This window comes from Nelumbo nucifera, chromosome 1 (genome assembly GCF_055504915.1).
Source record: "Nelumbo nucifera cultivar China Antique chromosome 1, China Antique-T2T, whole genome shotgun sequence".
Classification (NCBI taxonomy): domain Eukaryota; kingdom Viridiplantae; phylum Streptophyta; class Magnoliopsida; order Proteales; family Nelumbonaceae; genus Nelumbo; species Nelumbo nucifera.
This window is the reverse complement of record NC_142649.1, coordinates 167,187,216-167,213,557: the sequence shown is the minus strand read 5'-3', so window position 1 is coordinate 167,213,557 and position 26,342 is coordinate 167,187,216. Positions and strand designations below refer to the sequence as shown.

The 26,342-nt window shown below is 39.0% G+C and overlaps 1 protein-coding gene and 1 long non-coding RNA gene across 3 annotated transcripts; one reads left to right on the top strand and one right to left on the bottom strand.

The window, feature by feature from the left end:
* Nucleotides 1-7,892: 7,892 nt before the first annotated feature.
* LOC148804126 (uncharacterized) lies at nt 7,893-14,319 on the bottom strand. Its single transcript, XR_016080585.1, has 4 exons — nt 13,543-14,319; nt 12,147-13,414; nt 9,808-12,060; nt 7,893-9,684 (listed from the first exon to the last, which is right to left on the bottom strand). It is a non-coding gene; the product is annotated as an uncharacterized LOC148804126 (long non-coding RNA).
* Nucleotides 14,320-19,130: 4,811 nt separating this feature from the next.
* On the top strand, nt 19,131-22,851 carry LOC104613219 (heat stress transcription factor A-2c). 2 transcript variants are annotated; one of them, XM_088902170.1, is made up of 4 exons: nt 19,131-19,907; nt 20,461-21,323; nt 21,446-21,985; nt 22,104-22,850. In XM_088902170.1, exons 1-2 carry the CDS (start codon nt 19,611-19,613, stop codon nt 21,256-21,258), a joined length of 1,095 nt encoding a protein of 364 aa, XP_088758296.1. In that variant the 5' UTR covers nt 19,131-19,610; the 3' UTR covers nt 21,259-21,323; nt 21,446-21,985; nt 22,104-22,850. The 2 variants fall into 2 exon arrangements, with proteins under 2 accessions (XP_088758296.1, XP_010279247.1); XM_010280945.2 differs by having other exon boundaries at nt 21,446-22,851.
* Nucleotides 22,852-26,342: the final 3,491 nt, after the last annotated feature.

The window sequence follows — 26,342 nt, the reverse complement described above, 5'->3', positions numbered from 1 at the left end:
CTTTGGGTTGGAACTCAGACCTGGTTAAGGCTGCTTCTGAGTTCTGCCTAATTAGAAAAGAAATAAAATCACTGTGATAATGCACGTATGTCTGCCTTCTGCTGATACTTACTTGAATAAATATTTTTTTCCTTGTTTTTTACTAAGGCTGCATTTAGGGTAAATTTGCATTCTAGTTCATTTTTGCCTGTGTTTGGCAATATTACATTTTTACATTGACAAATGACAGACCAATGCATATTAATATTGATAATAAGATGTAAAAATGCATCAATAAAAAAGAAGTAAATTTTTATTCAAGTGGACTTTTGATAAAAAATATAAAAAAAATGCTTTATTGAAATTCATGTTTGCATCCATTAGGGCTAAAAGTCTGTTTGGTAAGAAGGTAAATTTGTCCCTACAAAACTAACCCAACTTTACAATTTATATGAACCATTTTACACTCTATATATTTGCATCCACACTTATTTACATTGTTTCTAAACATAGCCTAAGGCTCGATTTGGAAGGAATACAAATACAAATATGTAGAGTGCAAAACATTACATTTTGTATTACTTTATATGTATTTATACTGTATATATTTATATTTATACTCTTTCCAAACTGAGCCAGTGTTAGCGCAATTCAAGCTTGACCTGCACTGCTAGATACTCTGGATTTGGACTAAATTTAGGCCCAACAGCCTAATCCATTCATCTCAAGTTTGTGAAAAATTAGTCCAAATTAAACCACTTACATTTGACAAATGATAAATGACCATGGATCAGAAATGTCGTTAATAGTAATGTAACCTATGTCGCTAAAATAGTATTAATCAATCATTACAAAATTAATTATAATAAAAAAAAGTGTTTTGGTAATGTTCTTAATTGTCGTCAAAAGTACTATATACGTCACAAAACTTTTGGCAGGAACATACGATGATACGAAAGTTGTGCAAATGTCGCCAAAAATCAAACAAATGTTGCAAAAAAAAGTCACTGCAAATGTTGGTCAGTTGGTGCCCTCGTTATTCTATCTTTGGATGTATTTGGCTGCAATGGTGCAAATAAATTTGTATTGATGCAAAATTATGGCAGTGCAAATGATTTGTATGTAAATTGTAATCTATTTTATTTTGTTTGACTGCAATGAAAATGAAGTGAATTAGGACATGAAGCAGAATTAAGTAAAATCCAAAACAAAATTAAACAAGAACTCATATTTTTTCATTTGCACTTCTATGCATTTTTACTAGTACAAATAAAATTGCACCGCAACCAAATGCATTCAAATATTTTAATTCTAAAGAATTAAAATAGTCATTGTATTCACTCCCAGTGTCAAAAATGTTTCCAGAATGAATATGATGTTGACAACTCCTAAGGACTTTATTCGATAGAGTTTAAGTTGATATTGTGTATCGAATTTAACTTTTATGATCTATACATCAGCTTTATTTAATTAGGGGGGTTGGTCTCTTTTCTTTTGCCAATGAAAGATAGGAAGACAAAATGACCTGTGCCCCAAAAAGCTCACCCCACGGAAGGTCAAAACAACCAAAATGCAAGAAGCTTCAAATGAAACTTCTCTTGCCTTTTCACACCTAAAATCAAAATTTCAGTACATCTTTTAGGCATCATTCCTAAAAAGATTTTCCAAATGACACTTTAGTTATTAAAATTCTAGTTTCAAGTGTGGTATTCATCAAAATTCACGGGGTGCTTTGAATGGTCAAAACTCTTCCTGAATCGTGTCTTTCCGGTATCATTGGTTTTCCCAAGATTTGTACATTTTAGGATTCTTTTTGGTATAGATAAACCCAATACTTGGCCCACCAACTGAACAGTGTATACATATGACTTGCCGAGGAAATTAATTCATTAAGACTTCTACACCAATGCCAAAATTTTAATCTTTGCATACAATTTACATTTTGAATCCTCCATACGTACAAGATGGGTTTATCTGTTAACCTCGTTCCATTTATCTGAATTCAATTCGATATCCGACGGATATTAAAAATTAATATCTAAATTTGAATCTGATTAAATATTTGAATATTCGATTCGATTCAAATTCGATTAATTAATTATTTTAGATAATTAATAAATATATAAAATAAATATTTTATTGATATAAAGTATAAATATATAAATTATTTATATAACTTAATTATTATATATAAATTATATAAAATATTTTATATATTATATATAAGAATTAAATAATTGGTCGAATTCAGATATTTATCGAATTGAATCAGGTCATATTCGAATTCGAATCCGATTAATTATTCAATAAGAATAGGATATTCAAATTCAACCGATTAGATATTCGAATTATCTGAATTCGATTCAATTATGCTGAATATTGAATTCGAAATTGGATTTTCGAATGTCGTTGACACCCCTACCTGGGACTACGATGAGGAAGAGATAATTGTCTTCGCGGAGCATTTAAAGGTCGGGCTCCGCTTTCCACTTCACCCGTTCATCCCAGAGGCCTTAAAGTTTTACAACGTCAAAATAGACCAGTTGCACCCAAACTTTGTTCATACCTTAGTCGGTACAATTCCCCTTTTCTTTGACCTCGGCCTCCCTCTAGACATGAAGACCTTCAGCTCAGTTTGCTAAATCAAGCAAAATCCTGCTAGTGCCAAGGACAAATTTAGCTATTACCTGTCCTACCGGCCTAGATACAAATTGCTTCATGACTTTCCTTTAAAGGTCCCAGCCTGGAAAAGGAGATACTTTCTTCTTGCTAGTGATGGGGGGTGGCCTTTCCCAACACACTGGAGGAAAGGTATCAAAGACACCGATGACCAAATGGATGAGAAAATGCAGGCCAAAATGTGCAACTTGGCAGAACGCGACCTGAAGCTAAAGGATTACTTAGCCGAGGAGAAACTCATTCAGGCCGGGTTGGGTCCTCCAGGTAGATCATCACCTCGGGTTCGGGTACTTTGTCTTTACATTGCTTTGCTTTATATTGCCTTGACCAACTTTTGACCTATCTTCTATAAGCATTATGGAGGATCTATCGACAAGAGAGCTTTTCTTTGACATGAAGCAAAAGAAGAGGAAGAGAAAAGCATCCCGAGGTGATTCTTCTCGGGCACTAACAGTTGAACCTGTCACCCCAACTCCGGGCGAGGAGGCCCCAATCATCAACTTGGTTGAAGAAGACCAAGGAGAACTCTCCTTCATGTTAGTTGTAATGGATGCAAACATGAATTTCAATTAAGCATATGCTTTTTTTTTATCAAAAACCCACTTAAATGCAAATTTACTTCTTTTTTATTGATGTATTTTTACATCTTATTATCAATGTAAATATGCATTGGTCTATCATTTGTCAATGCATAAATGTAATGTTGCCAAACACAGACAAAAGTGAACCAGAGTACAAATTTACCCTAAACCGAGATTTGCACTCCATTTGCATCATTTTCAAACACAGCCTAAGAGCCGGTTTGGAAAGAGTACAAATACATATATATATATATATATATATATATATATAAATATACACTACAAATACATATAAAATAATACAAAATACATGATTTTGCACCCTACACATATTTGTATTCGTACTAAGGAATAAGAGCATCGTTTCTTAATCAAATTTAAGTGTTTAATAATTCCTTACCTTTTCTTTCAAAGCAATGGCCTTAATTGGAGAATGAATTGACTGATTTTCATGGCAGTATCATGGGATGTAGGACCAATAATAACGCCCCATATACCAAGCCTAAATGCCAAGTGAGATCATACGTATTTTATGGCTGCCGTGGGTCAATACCAACAATAACGCCCCATATCCCCAATTATTATTGGTCCCATAGCCATTAAGGTCCCTAAGGCTAAGTTTGGTTACAATACAAATAAATTTGCACTGATGTAAAACCATGACAGTGCAAATGATATGAGTGTAAATTCTGACTTATTTTTGTTTTAAATTTTAGTTTATTTTGTTTAATTACAGTATAAATGGAGTAAATTAAGACATGAAGCAAAATAAAGTAAAATCCAAAACAAAATTAAACAAGAATTTGCATTTGTTACATTTGCATTCTCATGCATTTGTACTAGTGCAAATAAAATTGCGTTGCAACCAAACACAGCCTAAGGATCAGTTTGTATTATTTTATATGTATCTGTACTATATATATTTGTTAGGGGTGAGCAAAAAAACCAAAAAACCAAACCAATTGAAATCGAACCGAAAAATTGGTTAACCGAACCGATTGGTTTGGTTTTGATTTGGTGTTTTTAAAAAACCGAAGGTATCGGTTCGGTTTCGATTAACCAATATAGAAAACTGGCGGTTAACCAAACTGACCAGTACACATATATTTCTATATATTTTATATTTTTAATATATTATAAATTAATAAATACACATTATATATAAATATATATTTATAATATATTATTTATTATTTAAAATATAATATTTTATATATATTTATAATTTTTTATTATATATTTATATATATTTTTATAATATATATTATAAAAGTTAAAAAACCAAAAAACCAACAAACCGAAGCAATGGTTAACCGAACCAGTCAACTGGTTAACCGACCGGCTTCAATTTGATTCCAGTTACTGGTTTTTGAAAAACCAGTAGTACCGATTCAATTCCAAAATATGCCCCTAATATTTGTATTAGGTTCCTATTCGATTCCAATTAACCGAACCGAATCGTGAGCACCCCTAAATAAATTATTTGTATTTATACTCCTTTCAAATACAGCCTAATTATATGTTGATGGTCATTGATAAAATTATACATATTGGGCAATTGGACTGCAAACACTTTGAAAGCACGGTAATCCAGTGGTACCTTGTAGGACATCCAAACTGTCACTCGCATATTTATGAACACCACAACCGATTGTCCGTGATCAAACCATGTCAGTGTAAATAAGGACAACAAATTTCTTCTTTTCAATACGTTGAATAAACAAAAAAAAAAAAAAAAGAAAATTAAAATCATTGTTGTGTGGGTGTGGCATGATAAAAGAGACCTCCGGCCCCAAACTTGGGCCCGTTTGCGCTGAAAAATCATCTTTCACAAAAGTTATTAGGATTCAAATCCTATTACCTACCTCACTACTTGGCCATGACAAAATTCAGAAAGAAGTAAAAGTGTGTAAAAATCATGGCATCAAAAACGAAATAGTTGGCAACAGGCTGGATGGTGAAGACTGAAGGGGGTTTGAAATCATGAGCCACGTCCTATTGTCTTATCAATTCGTCCCAGTCCTACAACAAGAAGAGGGCTTGAAAGTTTTAAGGCCACCGCACGTGGGCTTAGCATTTCCCATATTCATACTCATTGTCTAAATGGTGCAGGTTGAATTTTTTTTCTTTTCCCTTTTTTAAATCAATAGAATATTGCAGGATTTTTTTTACTTGAAACCCAAAATGCCCCTTTTAATTGGCACAAGTAAGTGTGCACATGCTTTTGTATGTATTAGTTTTTTATGATGATGATGATATTAAATAATATGTTTCCAAAATTTTTTATAATTTTTTTATATTTTTATATTTATAAAAAGTATTTTTATTTGTTACACTTATTTTTCTTTCATATCTTGAATATATGATGTTTGAGATGTGCCCAAATATTTTCTATAATTTTTTTTGTATTTTTATACTTTTATGTGTTTTCATCTATTTTTAATAATAATAATTATTATTATTATTATTTAATTAATGACCTCAAGAATTGATAGATATGACTTAAAAGGTTGAATTGTTAACTTACCACCAAATAGAAAAACAATTCCATTTTTTTGTTGGTTTTAAGTTTGCCTTTTATTTCTATCATCAATAAAAAATTGTTCTTTATCATATATGATTCAATGAAAGAATGAGAGTTAATACCCTAAATATAAGACTTAATGAGAGAGAATTGAATGATTAAAAATGTAGTAGTTCAAATTACATTTTATATCCACACAATTATAGATGGACCAAATTCAAAAATAGGAGTATTCTAGTCAAAAATAAAATTCAGTAATATGTTAATGGGAGTTAATACTTTAAATATAAGACAAAATTTTGAACGAAGAGAAAAGTGGTTGTTTAAATTACATTTTTGTCCATACAATTAGAAAGAAACCAAATTCAAAAATTGGAGTATTTTAGTCAAACAAATATTCCACACTTTTAATAACAATATAGATTTATGCTGAAAAATCATATTCACCTAAAACCTTCTAAAAAAAAAAACTTGTATCAAAACAACTATTGATCATGGGTGATGCATATGCAGATGGTTTTTGATAGTATGGTGTACATTATATTTTATTTTTATTTGAAATAATAGGCATCATTAGATGCCACAAAAAAAGTTAAACAAAAAATGCCCTTTGAATTCAAGAAACATAAAAAAAATATATTTAGAAGAAAAATCATTTTGACATATATTGGGACATCCCTTTATGTGCCAAATTCAAGAAAAATGTGATGTTGATCTTATTTAATTTCAAGTTGAACCTAACCCTACTGGCTACTACATGTTTTGTTAACGTTAAAGTGGAATCAATACTTGCATGTGACATCCCTTTAGGCTGTTTTTGGAAACGATGCAAATGGAGTGTAAATCCTGGTTCAGGGTAAATTTGCACTTTGGTTCACTTTTGCCTGTGTTTGGCAACATTACATTTATGCATTGACAAATTACAGACCAATGCATCTTTACATTGATAATAAGATGTAAAAGTACATCAATAAAGAAGTAAATTTGCATTTAAGTGGGCTTTTGATAAAAAAAAAAGCATATGCTTTATTGAAATTCATGTTTGTATCCATTACAGCTAAAAGCTTGTTTGGTAAGAAGGTAAATTTTTCAGTGCAAAATTAACCCAACTTTGCAATTTATATGAACCGTTTTACACTCTACATATTTGCATTCACACTTATTTGCATTGTTTCCAAACGTAGCCTTAATGTGGCATCAAATACATCTCATGAAGAAACACTGATAATCGTGTCACCAAGTCCCCATCCCAAATACCTTTTTGTTTAAAACCTTGCAACAATTTTTAAGTATATGTTTGGTTCCATGGGCATTTATTGAAAAAATGCCAACACATCAGTGTCACATAAGCATTGGTGTTTATTGCATATGAAACCATTGTTTGGTTTTACCGTTTATCAAATAAACACTAAAAAACTGAAATGCTTTGATTTATGTGCATAGGGTATTTGGGGAAACGTCAAATTCATGTTTTCCCTTCTTAAAATGATATGCCCACAGAACCATAAAACATCCAACCAAATAGAAAAAGCAAAAAATGTTTATAGTAGCATTTTTCATATAAATGTTTATCTAAAAAACGCCTCTCAGGAAATGCCCACAGAAACAAACATACGCTAAATTGTTAAGGATTCGATTATTATATGGAAAAGATATGACAACCAAAAAACAACTGATCAATAAACTGAAATCATAAACGTGGTAGCAAATTAGGTGTTATTTATCAAAATTGATGAATGGATTTTGATTGGTCAAAAGTCTTTCCATATCATATCTTTCCCATATCATAGATTTTCACAATTATTAACAAGGTGTTTTGTATGTGGATATTTCGTGAATCCATTGACTTCGGAGCACACCACACCTAATTGGACTATAAGGTTATGATTGTGATTAAAATCAGTGTTTTCAATCCATTGTTGATTGAGTTAAATTTCAACCCATTATTCTATAAAATTCGTTGAATTGATGAACAACCCTTTAACCCACCTTGTTGAATTGTTTATAGATCTGTCTAATCTGTTCAGTGGGTTATTGTATTTTGTTAGGATTTAAACTCTGAATTACTGATTAATTAGTATGGCAAACAAGAAAATAATTGAAAAATATGTGAATTATAAAGCAAATAATAAGAGCAAAAGAAAGGTAAATATGGCACCAAATTTACGTGGTTCGGTCAAAGAGACCTACATCCACAGGAGAAGAAAGAAAACTTGTTTATTCATGTCCTTGATGAGAGAACTACAAACTGACCACCTTACTAGTGCCGAAAATGCCTTTAACAAAGCCTTGAAGCACTCAAAAGCATAGATGACTGCTTTGATCAGGTGTGAGAGAACCCTTAATGGCAGCAGTGAAGAAGAAAACCGATCCCAAACAGAATAGGAGCAAATCTTGTCGGAAGATGGCGATGGAGTTCTCCCAATCTCTTCAGCTTTCTAATGCTCTCACTCCATGCACCCACTACCCCCAGGAGGCACCCCTTTTATAGAAGAAAAAAAAGGGAACATGCCCCTAGAATTCTGGCGGAAAGATGGAGAGGCAGAATTTGAGGAGTCGAATTAAATGGGCAGTTTTGGTGGAGTCGAAATGGTAGAGCATTTATTGTGGCTGTTGAAATCTCAGCCGCCACACCAAACGACGTCATTTATTGTGGCTGTTGAATTTCGCAGCCACACCAAACGTCAACAATCTCCACCTTGGCGAGAATTCAAACAACAAATCTTCCTCTCCGAATGCCCCAAGGGCATCAAGCATCAAATGAGACAAGACCCACCAAGTCGATAAAAGCATCGAACATGGATGATGGTAATGGTTTTGTCAACATATCTACAGGATTCTCAGCGGAAGCTATTTTGTTGACCAAAACATGACCATTCTCAACAATATCACGAACAAAGTGATAACGCACATCAATGTGCTTGGTCCTCTCATGAAACATCTGGTCATGAGTCAGATGTATGGCACTCTGACTGTCACAATAGATCATTGTAGCCTCCTGTCTACCTGTTAGTTCACCAACCAGATTTTGTAACCATAAAGCTTCCTTAGTGGCATCAGCCACCGCCATATACTCTGCTTCAGTCGTAGACAAGGCAACAGTCGACTGAAGTGAAGCTTTCCAACACTCGATCGGCAAGGGCGCCCGTGTAGTCTGTTGGCCGCCAACTCCCGCAGAAGTCACGAAGAGCTCGTCTTAGTAGGGGGGACCTCACAAAGAGGACTGATGAGGTTTTATCCGAATTGAAAGTAAAGTTGGTAGAACCGCTTAGTCTGCTAGTTCCCTGCATAGTCTTTGAGTTCATAAAAACTGTAAACTATAAAGCGACAACTTCAATTTCTAAAAAGTGAGGACTTAGCTTTCTGGGAGAAGAGGACTTAGCTTTTGTAGGATGAGAACTTAGCTTTTGTAGGATGAGAACTTAGCTTTTTGTAGCGTGTTCCCACAGACGGCGCCAATTGATGTAACCGGTTCTGGTCACGTACCAATTTTTTGTGATGTATCAATTTTTTTTTGGCTAAGTACCTTGTCATTTGACCTGCTCCCAGGAGAGGATGGTGGAGCTCCCTAGTGGTGAACTGCCTGGGGGAGAGCTATGCCGAGCTCCCTGGTGGTGAGCTACCTTGGTGGACTCGTCATTTGACCTGCTCCTAGACGGCCTGTAACTCAGAGGATGGTGGAGCTCCCTGGTGTAGCGCAACCCGACTGCCCTCTGCATGAGGTGATCTCCTCTCCTTTGTAGGCGGCGGGAGCTGAGGGAACTGCGAGAACTCCATCTTTTCCTCCTCTTTGTAGGCAGCGGGAGCTGAGGAACCTGCGAGAACTCCATCTTTTCCTCTTTTTTGTAGGCGGCGGGAGCTGAGGAACCTGCGAGAACTCCATCTTTTCTTCCTCTTTGTAGGTGGTGGGAGCTGAGGAACCTGCGAGAACTAAATCGGAGGACCCAGGGGTATTTACCCGGCGAGGACTCTCCGATGCCTAAGTTAGCATCCTGATTGTAGAGAGCTTGGAGAGAAATGAGAGAGCTAGAGAACAAGGATTACCTCCATTTTTCCATTCTCTCCCCCTTTGTCTTTGGGGGTCGGAGTCCTTATATAGCGGTGTCCTGTCAAATCAGGCGTAACCACCTCTGTCAAGTCAGGCATAACTGCCTCTATCTCTCTGCCGCATCCGTTACCGCCAGAGCTGAGGTGGCGGGTGCAGGCAGCTATTGCAGAGTACGACTCTGCCAGGCAAGGGACAACTCTCAGGTCTGGCAGGCATGACGCCGCCTGGCGAGAGACATGGGCGCAGGTCTCCAGATCTGTCAGGCACGGTTGTTAGGCAGGAGATCTTCCTGCAATATGCCAATCTGCTCTTCCGTGAGCTACCCTGTACCGAGCTACCCTGCAAGTGGCGAGCTGCCTGGGGGAGAGCTATGCCGAGCTCCCTGAGCTATGCCGAGCTGCTTGTGGCGAGCTCTGCTGAGTTTCCTGTGGCGAGCCATGCCGAGCTGTCTGTAAGTGGCAAGCTGTGGCAAGCTCTGCTGAGCTGCCCGAGCTGCCTAGTTGTCAAGAGGCTGCACTTGGTTTGCATGAGGTGCCAGGTGTCACAATTTCACTGGAGGGCCAAACCCGCCCTCATCATTTGCCCCCCACTCTCGAGCTGAGAGTAACTCAGCAAAGGGAGTAGATTCCTTCTTTTGGCCCGTAAGTCGACGAGCTAGTAAGTGCTGATCCAATTCCTTAGGCTTTGGGAGCTGCCTGCATGTGGCGAGCTGCCTGCAAGTGGCGAGCTGCCTATAGGGTGAGGAGGTCTCTACCAGTTCAGTACCGTAGCCCTTAGGCTCTGTGGGCAACTTATAGTTTACTTTTGTTGATTTTGCCCATGCTGAGGAAGCGACTGGGGTTTTTAGCAATAATGTGGCCCGTAGGCTTTGGGAGTTACTTGTAGTCCACTCTTCTTGACTTTGCCCATGCCGAAGAGGCGACTGGGTAGTAATGTGGCCCGTAGGCTTTGGGAGCAACTCATAGTCCACTCTTCTTGACTTTGCCTATGCCGAAGAGGCGGCTAGGTAGTAATGTGACCCGTAGGCTTTGGGAGCGACTCATAGTCCACTCTTCTTGACTTTGCCCGTGCCAAAGAGGCGGCTGGGTAGTAATGTGGCCCGTAGGCTTTGGGAGCGACTCATAGTCCACTCTTCTTGACTTTGCCTATGCCGAAGAGGCGGCTGGGTAGTAATGTGGCCCGTAGGCTTTGGGAGCGACTCATAGTCCACTCTTCTTGACTTTGCCCGTGCCGAAGAGGCGACTGGGTAGTAATGCGGCCCGTAGGCTTTGGGAGCGACTAATAGTCCACTCTTCTTGACTTTGCCCATGCCGAAGAGGCGGCTGGGTCTTAAGCAGCAATGTGGCCCGTAGGCTTTGCCTGTGAGGTGCCGAGCTAACCAAGTGCCGAGCTACCTGTGAGGTGTCAGGCTGACCAGGTGCCGAGCTACCTGTGAGGTGTCGAGCTGACCAGGTGTCGAGCTACCTGTGAGGTGTCGAGCTTCCTGTGAGGTGCCGAGCTGACCACGTACCGAGCTACCTGTGAGGTGCCAAGTTGACCAGGTGTCGAGCTACCTGTGATTGCACTGCATCAGCCTCGTAATGCCGATCACCCATTCCTATAAGAAGCTACTAGGAGCTCGACCTTCGGGGGCAGCACTACTAACTTTAGGTCGCTAGCTCACATGGGAGCCTTGGAAGGCTCGACCGGCAAGGGTGCCCGTGCAGTCTGTTGGCCGCCAACTCCCGCGGAAGCCATGAAGAGCTCATCTTAGTAGGGGGGACCTCACAAAGAGGACTGATGAGGTTTTATCCGAATTGAAAGTAAAGTTGGTAGAGCTGCTTAGTCTGCTAGTTCCCTGCATAGTCTTTGAGTTCATAAAAATTGTAAACTATAAAGTGAGAGCTTCAATTTCTAAAAAGTGAGGACTTAGCTTTCTAGGAGAAGAGGACTTAGCTTTTGTAGGATGAAAACTTAGCCTTTTGTAGTGTGTTCCCACGGACGGCGCCAATTGATGTAACCGGTTCTGGTCACGTACCAATTTTTTGTGATGTATCAATTTTTTTTGGCTAAGTACCTCGTCATTTGACCTGCTCCCAGGAGAGGATGGTGGAGCTCCCTGGTGGTGAACTGCCTGGGGGAGAGTTATGCCGAGCTGCCCGAGCAATGCCGAGCTCCCTGGTGGAGAACTGCCTAGGGGAGATCTATGCCGAGCTCACTGGTGGTGAGCTACCTTGGTGGACTCGTCATTTGACCTTCTCCTAGACGACCTGTCAGGTACGGGTGGATGCTTAAGTTAGCATTCTGATTGTAGAGAGCTTGGAGAGAAATGAGAGAGCTAGAGAGCAAGGATTACCTCCATTTTTCCATTCTCTCCCCCTTTGTCTTTGGGGGTCGGAGTCCTTATATAGCGGTGTCCTGTCAAATCAGGCATAACTGCCTCTGTCAAGTCAGGCATAACCGCCTCTGTCTCTCTACCGCAGCCGTTAGCGCCAGAGCTGAGGTGGCGGGTGCAGGCAGCTGTTGCAGAGTACGACTTTGCCAGGCAAGGGACAGCTCTCAGGTCTGGCAAGCACGACGCCGCCTGGCAAGAGACGTGGGCGCAGGTCTCTAGATCTGTCAGGTACGGTTGTCAGGCAGGAGATCTTCCTGCGATATGCCGAACTGCTCTTCCGCGAGCTACCCTGTACCGAGCTACCCTACAAGTGGCGAGCTGCCTATGGTGAGCTACCTGGGGAAGAGCTATGCCAAGCTGCTTGTGGCGAGCTCTGCTGAGCTGCCTGTGGTGAGCCATGCCGAGCTGTCTGTAAGTGGCAAGCTGTGGCAAGCTCTACCGAGCTGCCCGAGCTGCCCAGTTGTCAAGAGGCTGCACTTGGTTTGCATGAGGTGCCAAGTGTCACAATTTCACTGGAGGGCCAAATCCGCCCTCATCAACTACCAAAGCACCTTTGGTTACCTTAAGAACTTCACCTTCAGCTGAATATCTGCAACCCCTGGAGTCGAGTGTACCCAAAGAAATTTAGTTCTTCTTCAGATCAGGAACATGACGAACTTCATTTAATGTCCTCACAATACCATCATGCATACGCACCCGGACGGTCCCTTTACCGACAACCTTGCAAGCTGCGTTGTTGCCCATCAAAACAACTCCACCATCAAAATTCTCATATGTGGAGAATGCACTTTTGTCGGGACACATGTGGTAAGAACATCCTGAGTCCATAATCCATTCTAAACTTTCCTTGCAACTGCATCTGCAATTAGCAGAAGATCATTCTCTAACTCATCCGCCGCAACACTTGCTTTGGCTTGAGGATCTTTCTTTGTGTTACCACTTGCCTGATGTTTCTACTTATTTTGCAACTTGAAACATTCAGCCTTAACATGACCTTTCTTTTTGCAGTAGTTGCAAGTCAAATTACGATGCTTTGACTTAGACCGACCCTTTGACTTACTACTGCCACTTCTTTTAGATGGCCTGCCACGAACAATGAGACCCTCGGCTGTAGAGTTACTTGGGTTATTGGTCAGTTGATTATCAATCAGTTCGCGTTGTAACAATGCATTCTTTACATCTTCAACTGTAATCTCCTCACGCCCATACAATAAGGTCTCTCTAAAATGCTTATATGATGCGGGTAAAGAACATAAAAGAGTGATAGTCAGATCTTCATCATCAATTACAACATCAATATTTTGTAGATCCATGACAATCGAGAAAAACTCATCAAGGTGGATTTTAATCGAGTTACCTTCCCGAAGACGAAGGTCCTTAAGTCTGCTTTTCAGCAGAAGCCGATTGGTCACACTCTTTGTCATATAGAGTGACTCCAATTTGAGCCACAATTTTGCTGTTGAGGTTTCATTAGCAACTTCACGAAGAACCTCATTCGATAAGCACAAATGAATAGCCGACATGCCTTTCATATCAATCTCCTCCCACTCTTCATCGGACATGGATTCAGGCTTTTTCTTTTGCCCCGCCAAGGCTTTCTCCAAGCCGTTTTGAATCAGAATCGCTCTCATCTTGAGCTTCCATAGACCAAAATTCACATATCTATCAAATTTCTCAATGTCAAACTTCATTGATGCCATTAGTAGCAAAATTAGTCGGTAAATAATCCCAAAACAATGCTCTGATACCAGTTTGTTAGGATTTAAACTTTGAATTACCGATTAATTAGTATGGCAAACAAGAAAATAATTGAGAAATATGTGAATTATAAAGCAAATAATAAGAGCAAAAGAAAGGTAAATATGGCACCAGATTTATGCGGTTCGGTCAAAGAGACCTACATCCACGGGAGAAGAAAGAAAACTTGTTTATTCATGTCCTTGATGAGAGAACTACAAACTGACCACCTTACTAGTGCCGAAAATGCTTTTAACAAAGCCTTGAAGCACTCAAAAGCATAGATGACTGCTTTGATTAGGTGTGAGAGAACCCTTAATGGCAGCAGTGAAGAAGAAAACCGATCCCAAACAGAATAGGAGCAGATCTTGCCGGAAGATGGTGATGGAATTCTCCCAATCTCTTCAGCTTTCTAATGCTCTCACTCCATGCACCCACTACCCCCAGGAGGCACCCCTTTTATAGAAGAAAAAAAAAAGGAAACATGCCCCTTAGAATTCTGGCGGAAAGATGGAGAGGCAGAATTTGAGGAGTCGAATTAAATGGGCAGTTTTGGTGAAATCAAAATGGTAGAGCATTTATTGTGGTCAGCAGCCACACCAAACGACGTTATTTATTATGACCGTTGAATTTCGCAGCCACACCAAACGTCAACATATTTTCTTTGTTGAAAAATTCTTATGTTGATAGATATGTCTAACCTGTTCAGTGGGTTATTGTATTCTTTTCTTGAAAAATTTTTATGTTGACAATACCATGGGTTGATCCATTGATGTATATAGGGCAGAACAGTTCAAGCTCTGGATTGGGTTTTAAAACAATAATTCAAACTACATGATTTCAATCAATATAATGGAATTAATACATGGTTCCTCACAAAGTATGTAAACCTGGCTAAGTAAGTAATCACAAATAAATGTGTTCATTGTACAGAATGCTAGCGTGTTAACTTATATTTGATTACTTAGCGAGGCATTTGTGTTTGTACTTTGTAGCATATCCTGTTGCGTCAAAATTAGACCCACATGCCGATTCGATCGGTTCACATTTGCTGTGACACATAACTTCCTTGCAAGGTTCAAAATATTGACATACAATACCAAAAAATAGACCTTTTTTTTTCAGCCTGGTAATTGAGACACAGGCTTGGAAGGATGTCTACTTTAGATGATCCAAAATCCAATATTCCCATTATTCACGTCTTAAGAGAAAATTTTTTAAATTACCCTCATGATATCGTGAATTGACTAAATGTATCCTTACTCTTTGAAAATTGATTAACGCTGTGTAGACCTGTTCATGGGCTGGGTGGCCCGTCAGCCCGGCTCTTGAACGGGCTTGAACATGTAAATGAGTCCATGGGCTTAACCTCGGGCCAAAAAGCCTGGCCTGCAATAAATTCAAGCCGGGCTTGGGATTTGCCAAAATAAACCAGCCCGACCTATAGACTAAATTTAAAAAACCCTAAGTCGAACCTCTCTTCTCTTTCACCTCTTTCACCTTTTTCCCCTTAGCCGAACCTCTCTTCTCTTCAAATCCTCCTTAGTCCTCACACTCTCAGGCAGCCACAGAACCGGCAAGATGGCAAACATTCACTGGTGCAACAACTCCGGCGGTGAGTCCTCTCCTTCTCTCTCTCTCTATTTCTCTCTCTTTCTTTCTCTTTCTCTCGTTCCTCTTCTCACTTCTCTTTCAAATCTCAGACACCGGCGGCGGCAGTGAGTTCTCTCTCTCTCGCTCTCTCTCTCTCTCTCTCTCTCTCAGATGCGAACTAACCCACTTTTCACTGTTAAAATCGTAGCTCACTGCGAACTCAGCTCCGATGAACACAGTCACCGGCGGTGAATAAAAGCCCGGGCTCGGACTTCGGGCTTTTTATTAGGCTGGGCTCGGGCCTAAATTATAGGCCCATTGGTCGGGTCGGGCTCAAACTCGAGCCTAACAAATTTCTATTCATGAAGAGTAAAAGCCCAGCCCGGCCCGGCCCATGAACAGGTGTAATCCTGTGTGATAATTGACTAACACTTCCCTAATCGTCGGTATCCATTACCGGAAGGATTAAAAAGTACCCATCATTCTTTTTAAAATTTTTAAAATAAAATTTTTGACACCTTTTGCTGAGGCTTATCTCCACTGCCCTCTCTCTCCCTACCTCCACTCTCCCTTGTTCCACCGCCCTCTCTCGACTTGTACCCTCTCTCTCTCTCGCTCCTACTTCCGCTTTCCCCTGTTCCACCGCCCAAGCTACCTCTGAGCACATTCAGCGGATGAAATTTCGATTCCATCCATGCCCCCCCCCTCTCTCACTCTCTCTTCTTTCTCCCTCATCTCTCCCATGAATAGAGGAATCAAAGACAGTGTTGCCGATGAAGGACCAGTTGCAAGTGACGAAAATTGTTGCACGATGAACAGTGCTGGTTCAATGCTTGGGCGAACAGTGTTGGTTCAATGCTTGGGTGAGGTGGAGAACCTCATCACCTCTGGTTCAACATTGTAATGGAGATCATGAACAGGGTATCAGGCAAGAGGTTGGGGACGATGGATGAACAGTGTTTGATGAACTATGCCAAAATCTGATTTGCGAGGAGGTAGAAAATCTTCATTGCCTTAGATGATGAACTGAGTATCAGATTTACGGGAGATTGGGGACAATGGATGAATAGTGTTCGATGATGAACAATGCTGAAATCAAAATTACAAATCAGTAGACAAGCATGGTGAGGCTTCGTTGTCACCGCCGCAAGGTTGAACCAGGAAGGAGAGAGAGAGAGGAAGAGATGGGAGAGCAGAACAAGGTTCGCCGCCAGCTCTGTTCGGTGTTGCAACCTTGAAGAAGCTGAACAGGGCTAATGTACAGTACCGTAATACATCACATCTTTACCCTTCTTATAACTTCGGCACCGGCATCTACATTCTTCCTAAACCCCACCTCCAGTCTCTCTCTTATTTTTCTCTTTCTTCTTCTCTTCTTCTCACAGTTTTCATCCCCTGTCACCGACTTCAGCCGGCAAAGTAAGTCATTTAACAGTCCAATTGTCGAACCCAACCTAACCCAAACCTCGACAAAAAAGAGGCCCGCCTTTCAAATTCAATCTTGATTTCCTGACCCAAAACTCGAAAGTTGTATAAAAAACGAGAATTCTCACCAGAAGAAATGGTTGGCCAAGAATGAAAGAGTTGGTTATCATTGGATCTTCCATGCTTCTCCCTCCAAGTCCAAGCCCAACTCCTCCCCTCCATTCTACCAAGCAAAAGCACTCGTCACTGAGTCCCACCAGACCTTCTCCCGCCAAATTATCACGCTCATCCGTCGACTCCACCGCCGCCCCTTGTCCACCTCCTCTCACGAATGTCCGTCAAGATCTGACGCCACGCCATCCGAACCTGTTGAAATACTATGCCGACCTCGCCTCAAAGCTCGCCGATGATCACCGAGACCATTTTGGTTTCCGGAACACCACATTGGCAGCTTGTTACTTCACTGAATGTGAAACTTGTATCTACGGGGGTTTCAGGTTTTCTTCGTGATGGCAAGAGACAGACTTTCATTGATTTTTTCTATAGGGTTGATAAGCTAGAGCTTAACGCATCGGCTCTGATCGACGATTCGGGAAGGAAGCTTCTTGCATGAGAATGTCGCCAACTTGCAGATGATGGGTGATTTGAATAGTTATAAGAAGGGTAAGTTGGGTATTTTTGAAAGTTACAACAGTCACGGTTTATGACGAAAGTTAATAGTAAGGGAAGTATTACTCAATTGTCAAAAACAGTAAGTATAGCCTTAAGATATACTTAGTCAATTAACTAAATCATAAAAATAGTTTAAGAAATTTACCCCCTTTTTTTAATTTTCTTGAATCTGATCCATCTTAAGACCAACTTTGGTATTTAATAAGTATCTCAAATTTACTATGTAAGTAGGACCTGGATCTAACAGAGCGGACTTAACGTTGAGCTCAATGGGACTTAACATTGGGCTGGATTGGATTTGATCCTCAGCTCAATTCTTAACATTGGGTTGTGCCTGAATGGACCTTTAAACCCGGCCGGCCAGCCCTGGGCCCTGACTGACTTAGGTACTAGGTGTTCGTATATGATTGGGGGTCGCAAGGGGAGTACTGCAACCACGATCGCAGTAAATGTCCGACCTTTGATTCCCAACAAGGGCCTTTTTTTCTTCTTAATCCCCGCCATCAGGCAACAGGCATCATTCAACTAAAGTAGCTAAATAGTTAACACGTGGATAGATCTGAATATTTAGTTGCTTTCATGTTCCAGTTTCACAGACAGTCTTCGTCCTTAATTTTCTTGCCAGAATAATATTTGAATGATCGCTCATTGGCTCTTATCCTTTATCCTGTTCAGTGTCCACCATTCATCATTTGTCTCTTAGATGCAACGAAGAGTCGTAAACTTTTTTCTACTTCCCTCCAATCATTAACAAACACGTAACGGTTTCAAATGAGAGTGCGACATCTCCTTTGGAGTGAAGTTTGAAATGGACAGACATGCTACAGTGCATTTCAAGATCACACTTGACCAACAAAATCCATTATGATCATTCCGTTGATTGACTCTTATGTGGGACCCAAAGGGTTCTGATTGTGCTGATTTTATTACGTGTAAGGTAAAGCGGAGGGTTAGGTTTCACCGAAAAATCAATCCGTAGCATTCGATTCTTTCTCTTTTTCCCCCCGTCAAAATTCCATCCCACCCGACTCGCACAAGTGAATCTGCGCCCCGTAGTAGATAACAGATTAATAGATTCAAATTCAACGAGAGCGTTCAGCGTCGATAGCAGGCTTTCAATGATGAGTATGTCATCCAATTACTAAATTATATGTGGGGTTTACTCTACAAAACCAACCAATAGAATGGCCTCATTCACAAGTTCCGTTGGCTACCAAAACCGCTATTATATTCTCGTAGGCCCCACTCCCACACAACAACAATGACCAATCCGACAATCCCCCCCTCTCCCCTCCCTTCCGGTCCTCTTCCCGTCTTCCCCCTTCCCCTGGAGTGCAAGTTCCAGAACCTTCTGAGCTCTCATATTTTCTTTTTTTTTTTCCTCTTTTACTAAAAACAAAAAATAGGAAACGGAATTCACATCTAAAATAAAAACGGAGAAGTACGGATACATCCAAATAAAAATGGGCAACTGTCTCTAGAACTTTCCATTATGAAGTATGAACCCATTTTATTTAAGGCCTTGGGTCTTTTGTCTCCCCGTCTGCCGTCTTCGTCTTCGTGTAGTATTTGATTTTTCGATTCTTCATCTGTAACGTCTAAACGACTTTCCTGGTCTCTTAACTGAAACCCATTTCCTTTTTTTCCCTAGTTCTTACTTCTCTTTCTTCTAATTCTCCAAAGTTACTTTCTACTTCTCCTTTTCAACTTAAATCTGCATTCTAGTCAGAAACAGAGTTAACTTCTTCTTTTCTCTTTTCTGTTCTACACCTCTACCTTGTATTTAGTTTTGAGGTCCTCTATCATCCAACCTGCATTCTTTGTACCCATTTGGTTAGACCCTTCTAGCAAAAACTCCTCATTCATCATTCTTGCTATTCCTGGACAGTGGACATCCATTTTGATCGATTTCTGATTCTATAAGCAGATTCGATCGATACTTGAACAAAAAGAAAATCCTAAACCATTAACGTACCAGCAACTGTGATAATTCCAATCATGAATCCTCCAGGTCCAGTGAAGGAAGAGTTTCCGGAAGCCAGTTCGTCCTACACCGCTGATCAGTTCATGGCTCCTCCACAGCCAATGGAGGGCCTTAATGAGATCGGCCCTCCACCTTTCCTCACGAAAATTTACGACATGGTTGACGATCCAAGCACGGACGACATAGTTTCTTGGAACAGAGGGGGCAAAAGTTTAATTGTCTGGGATCCCCATTCCTTCTCCATGAATCTTCTTCCCAGATACTTCAAACACAACAACTTCTCAAGCTTTGTTAGACAGCTCAATACTTACGTAAGTATCTTCTTCAGTAAACCATTTATATCATACTGCTATTTTTGTCTAATTTGGTTCAGTTTCTGCAGAGATGAAATATTCTTTTTTACGGGGTTTTTCGTTATAACCACATTTTGGTTTGGATATTTGGAATTATCGGCTTTCATAACCCTCTACATATATCATCTAGAATGCTTAATGGTTTTTATTTTATTATATTTTTGCAGTTTTTAACGTTTTTCTTTTTTTTTTGTGTGTTACAAAAGTTTAATTATTATTTTTTGGTAAAAATTGTAAATTATGGGTGTCTCTAAGTTGATCCCTGATTTCCTGAAATGCAAACAGTGCTAGTTAGTAGTGGCGGGTATCTGTCTTTATTTGGGTGGTGTGGACTTTACTTTTCTGATTATTTTTTATTTTCTGATTTTGTTTGTTTGTTTTTTCCTTTTTTTTTTTCTGTGTACGTATTGTTAGGCCTTGGATTTAAGTTAACAAGGTTTCCAATCTTTGACCTTATGGATTCTTGTTGTTGAGTTTTGATGGTAAATGGGGAATATGGTTTTTCTTACAGGGTTTTAGAAAGATTGATCCAGACAAGTGGGAATTTGCAAACGAAGGATTTCTGAGAGGGCACAAGCATCTATTGAAGAACATCAAGAGGAGGAAGACACTTTCGCAGCCTCCCTTCCTACAGCAAGCCCTGGGCCACTGTGTGGAAGTTGGACGATTTGGATTAGATGGAGAAATCGATCGATTAAGGCGTGACAAGCAGGCTTTGATCTTTGAATTAGTGAAGCTTAGACAGCAACAGCAGAGCACCCGTGCCCAACTTCAATCCATGGAACAAAGGCTACAGGGAGCAGAACTAAAGCAGAAACAGATGGTGACTTTCTTAGCTAGAGCACTACGGAACCCCACTTTCATCCAGCAGTTAGTTCAACAGAATGAGAAGAGAAGGGAACTAGAAGAAGCAATCAGTAAGAAAAGGAGAAGGCCGATTGATCAAGGTCCCAGTGATGTTCACGTAGCGGAGGCAATTCAGAGTGGTGAAGAAGAAAACCCCATTAAGGTCGAAGCACAAGAATTAGGGGACTTGTATGGGTATGAAGTCTCAGAGCTGGAGACACTGGCATTAGAGATGCAGGGACTGAGTCAAGCCGGGAAGGAGCCCATTGAAGAGCAGGAAGAGCAAGAAGAGGAACTAGAGAGTAGAAGTAAAGCACTTGACAATGGATTTTGGGAAGAGTTATTCAGTGAAAGTTTTCCTGACGAGTCCGGCACACAAGGACAAGGTGCTGAGACAAGAGAAAATGAAGACATAAATGTTTTAGCTGATCGGTTGGGTTACTTGGGTTCCAGCCCAAAGTAGAGAAGGCGGACTGTTTGACGCAGTCAGTTACGGGGTTCAATTTCTTTGTTCCAATGATCCTTCTGGTAGGAGATCCTTCTCCTTCATAGATGCTTTAAATGTTTAATTAGCTTTCTTTCTCTGGTATTGATCTTTACAGTATTACTGGAAATCTTAATATTTCGTTTGGGTTTATTGCTCTCTACAGGAACACCAAGATAACCAAGATCAGCTGATTAAGATTAACACGCAAAGGTTTGTTTGGTTGCAGTGCAAACAAATTTATACTGATGCAAAACCATGTCAGTGCAAATGATTTAAATGTAAATTCTGACTTATTTTAATTTTATTTTAAATTTTAGCTTATTTTGTTTGATTGCAGTATAAGCGAAGTAAATTAAGACATAAAGCAGACCCAAAACAAAGTTAAACGAGAATTAGCATTTTTTTTCATTTGCACTCCCATACATTTGTACTAGAGCAAATAAAATTACACTGCAACCAAACGCAGCCCAAAGAACAAACAAGTGGGAGGGGTTGAATCCAAGCGATGTATCCTTGCAAATTGTCTTTGTCCTCTCTGATGCTTTCTAGATTTATATGGATTCTTCTTTGGGTTAATATTCGTTGGTTCAATCTCCTCCTCTCATTTATTAATTTCCATGCAAGTAGATTGCAGGCAAGGCATTGATGGGAACCTGAAAGATTAATTCTTTGGGAGTCACTATCTTGATAATTTGTCTCAGAGGTTACTCTCTTGTTTTAATTTTTCTGTGAATCCACTTGTTTATGTACTTACGATTGATTTGATTTTATTATTAATGTACCTGACTACCTGAAATGCAATGTTGATTCATGAGCACCAGTTATATGTTGAAGAATATTGGCTCCAAAATTCCAAATCAACGGTCAGAATATCATTTCTTCTTTATTTTCTTCAAGTGAATGATTGGCTGACATTGGTCGGCTAGATATTTGTTTTGCATGGAGTTTTGTTTCATTTTTTTTTTTCCTTTATAGCATTGAAAGAGAGAGTTGATATCTGAATCTGACGCTGAAGGAGATGGTCGGTTGGTGATGATGATGTAACAGTTTGTACCATGAAACACCCTGGTCCTGATCAGATGCTGTGCCATAAATCCAACAAAAGGGACAGCAGAATAACAGATATCTAGCTACCACCGGCCACCGCCTCTGAAACATATAATTCTGTGACCAGTGCAGTGCAAAGGAGAGAAGATACCAGACCATGTAAGGAGGTTCCCCCCAGTCTCCATTTGCCCATGACTTGGGTCTTGGGGAACTTCTCTATGCCTATGTCCAATGGGTATTGGGTTGATGGGTGAAAACGTCACGGAGGCGTTGACATATTAAAGTTATTCAGTCTATAATTGTGTGGCTCTTGATCCCATTTCTTACTTAATCAGCTGTGCAAGCTGCTTAAAATTAAAAATAATAATAATAATCTGGGTGAAAAGATGAAGTTGTTTAACTGATCCTAAAACATACATTCTCAACAAAAATGTCTTAATTGAGAGAGTTTGTCCACATTAGAAAATTAAATTAATTCAGGATAGAAGTCATTCAATTTCTGTTATCGTGCAAGCAAATTAAAGTGTTGGAAATTATATGGATGAAATGAAATATGCTGGACCATTCTTTTTCTTTGTACCAAAAAAAATGCTGGACCATTTGACCAGTGTGTGGGAAGAGTATAAATACAAATATGTAAAGTACAAAATCATATATGGTATTATCTGAACCTTCTATTTGTATTTGTATTCTTTCCAAAATGGCCCAAATGGCTTTAGCTTAAAAGCTTGCATTATCTTTTTTTTTATTAAGAAATCCTTATTGATGCCATAAATGGTAAGAGTGCAAAAAGCATATGTGTCAATGCAAAGGCAGGTTTGGTCAAAAAGTGGAACGCAGACTTGGTTCTGATACATTTTGTATGAGAAAACAAACAAAGAAAGAAAATCGTATCATATTTAGTTGGTTGTGAATTGTGATGGGTGCAAGCACGATTCTCAAAACTAGAATTTACCTATTGACAATCTTTGAGTGCAAAGTTTGTTTATACTTTTTGGAAGCATTCTTTCCTCCTATTTTCAGAACAAAGACGGCTTAAATATGAATCACCGTAGGAATCATTGTGATTATTTTGAACAGGGAAGGCTACCAAAGTTTCAGTGGTGAAACCTCTTCTTTTTTTGGTAATATTTCAGTGGTGAAACCTGAATGAAGAGGGCATACACCTATGTAGAAAGATAAAACACAAGGCACTCTAAGTGTGTGTCTGGTGTATTAATATCCGAATTGGGATATGCACCTCATAGAGCGCTCCTTACACCAATCTTACAGTTAGGGGTGCAAATGGATATCCGGTCTTATTTAGTCGAGTTTGGATATTTGGATCGGATAATACTATCCGATTAGAAATAGGATTACTTTCTATTCGATCCGAGAAGATTTTAATCCGATATATATTATATATTTATAAATATAAATATATATAATATATAATATATTTATTTATTTATAAATTTATTATACTTTTTATTTTTAATAAAAAACATGTATATATATGACGAAAGTAATTTAAAAATACTTGTATTTTTTGTTTTTACTTTATTTAAACTAATATATTTTATTTTTTTAATTATTTATTAATTTTCAAAGAAAACAAGTCGAATTAGATCAGATTCAAAGATCTAACTTACCAATAAGATTCGAATTCAAACCGAGTCCTATCAAATCAGATCAAATCTTTAAATCGGATCGGATCCAACATGAACAATCATTCCTATTCACTGTTACATCCCATTATGTATTGGAAACATCTCTATATATAAATATTAAATATAAGTATGGAGATGTTGCCAATGTACGACCAACACATGCTGTGAGGCCGTTGTGAGAAGAGCTCTGTGAGGAGATGATCCAAAACTCTTAATATCTCTTTTTACAGATGCGCTGATCGACTTGAGTTTCCTCAGCATTTTACTTCTTGAAAATTTCCGAGTATCATCAATTTTACGGTTTTACTAAAATATTACTTTTTTATTTAACTGTAAGATAAAATACAACTCTAATCCAACCTATTTTATTGTGAAAAGAATAGCCCAATATGAATCAAACAGTGTTAATTATGCTAAATAATTATGTGGGCTCTAAATTATGTAACATAATATAATATCAATGACCCAATAGCTGCGATCATCCCTCCATATAATGTGAAGTACTTTACAATGATTAAAATGTAAATAAATTCATTGGTCATTCTTTTATGAATTGATTCTCATTGCATGGTTTTAAAAGGCTTGAACTTTGAGGTGAGGCTATCAGATTTTGCCTCATAACTTTCGTATGAGGCCCAAATCTGTGTTAAAATATTGAGGCAGCCTCAAGTTTACAATTGAGTAATTTGATGGAGTTCGGCTTCAGTTCAGGCACCATGTGTCTTTCAAATCGTGTAAATAGTTGAAGCATGCAAGGATGCTTCACTTCGAGTCACGTAGGCGAGACACTCGTTCTCTTCCTTGAGTTTGTAGGCGAGACACTCGTTCTCTTCTCCCTCTCTCTCGTCCCATCCACCCGACGGCGATTTAACCTCCATTACCATCGGCAAAACACCCTGTTCACTTTGAGTCACGTACGATATAGCACGCTACCCATTCACCCTAATTCCCCAACACCCCTTGCAGTTGAATCCAAATCTTCAACCTCCAAAACTTCTGGTGTCATTATCTTCTGAATGATCAACTGGGCAATCCGATCGCCGGGCTTTACTTGAAAATCGAAATCGGAATGGTTGAAAAGAATCACCCCAACAGGACCTCTATAATTGGCATCTATCACACCAGTCCCCACATCAATTGAATGTTTCCATGCCAGACCCAATTGCAGTGCTGCACACATCAAATTGCGGCCATTTTTCGAAAATCAAACCAACGGAAAGAGCCAGAAACTTGGAACTCTTCACAAATAAAAGTAATACTCACCGATACGGGCGTATGTCCCTTCAGGTATGCTGATGCTCAGATCAGTCAGGACCAGGGCTTTCCCGGCTTCCCCTTCGCTGGGACTTTAGTCTCTGCCGCATTGAAACGATGAGAGATTACAGGAAACAGCACACCCATTAGACAGTAGTGTCACAACCACTAAGGATTACAGTAAACGAAGCCAAAACGAGTGTCGCTTAACTAAAGGCGTGAAGCATCGTCGCATGCTTCAACCGTTTACACGATTTAAAGGACGCATGGCACGTACGTCCTCCAAATGCGCGAACGGTGCCTGGACTGAAACCGAATTCTATTTGATACAGAAAAAGATCATTTTATGTTTTATTTTTTTTTTAAGTTTGCATACATGGAAAGGGCACTTTGGTAATTATGGGTAAATAAAAAGATTATAATGAAAATGTAATAGAGCAAATAGAGTTCCTAGATTCTCATTGGATTTTAGAAGAGTTCAAATTCAATGCAACGAGGGCAAAAAAATACCTTCATCACTCTTCATTCTTGGTCAAGTTAACCGTAGTTTTTCCTTAATATTCTACACTTTTTGGGTGATTACCAATTTAGCTATGTTTGCCATTTTCTATATTTTCTCTACGAGAAAATATTATTTGCCTAATTTTGCCTCTTATTTTTCTTCCTAATGGATTTTTTGTCTTTTTATTATTTTTTTTACATGCATTAAACTAATTAAATTGTTTACTTATTTATAAAATGTTGGGTAACTAAAAATCTAATATCAATTATATGGATGATCTATTAGAAGATGTCATTTGTGATGGAAACTTTGATGATGGGGAATTTTTGATAATATAAAACATATGATCGGTCATTTGAACAATTTAAGAAATTTAGATTTTGAAACTTGAATATAAAAGGTTTAGGTGGCATTTGATAAATCTGAAATCTGAAAAGTTAAAAAAAATATTAAAAGTGGCTGAAATCTAAAAAGAGCTACGATGCTTTTCTACTTTTTAGATGCTCTGAATAAATGTTGTTTGTGTTTGATCAACCATTCAGCATCTGAAGTTCCCTGATTTTACTATTTTACCCACAAAACAAATTATTTGATAATTTTGAGTTCAA

Bases quoted from the DNA above. Each gene is read 5' to 3' on its own strand.
- LOC104613219 (XM_010280945.2), top strand. From the start codon at position 19,611: ATGAATCCTCCAGGTCCAGTGAAGGAAGAGTTTCCGGAAGCCAGTTCG. The intron at 19,908-20,460 runs GTAAGTATCTTC...TTTTTCTTACAG, and splicing joins TTAGACAGCTCAATACTTAC to GGTTTTAGAAAGATTGATCC.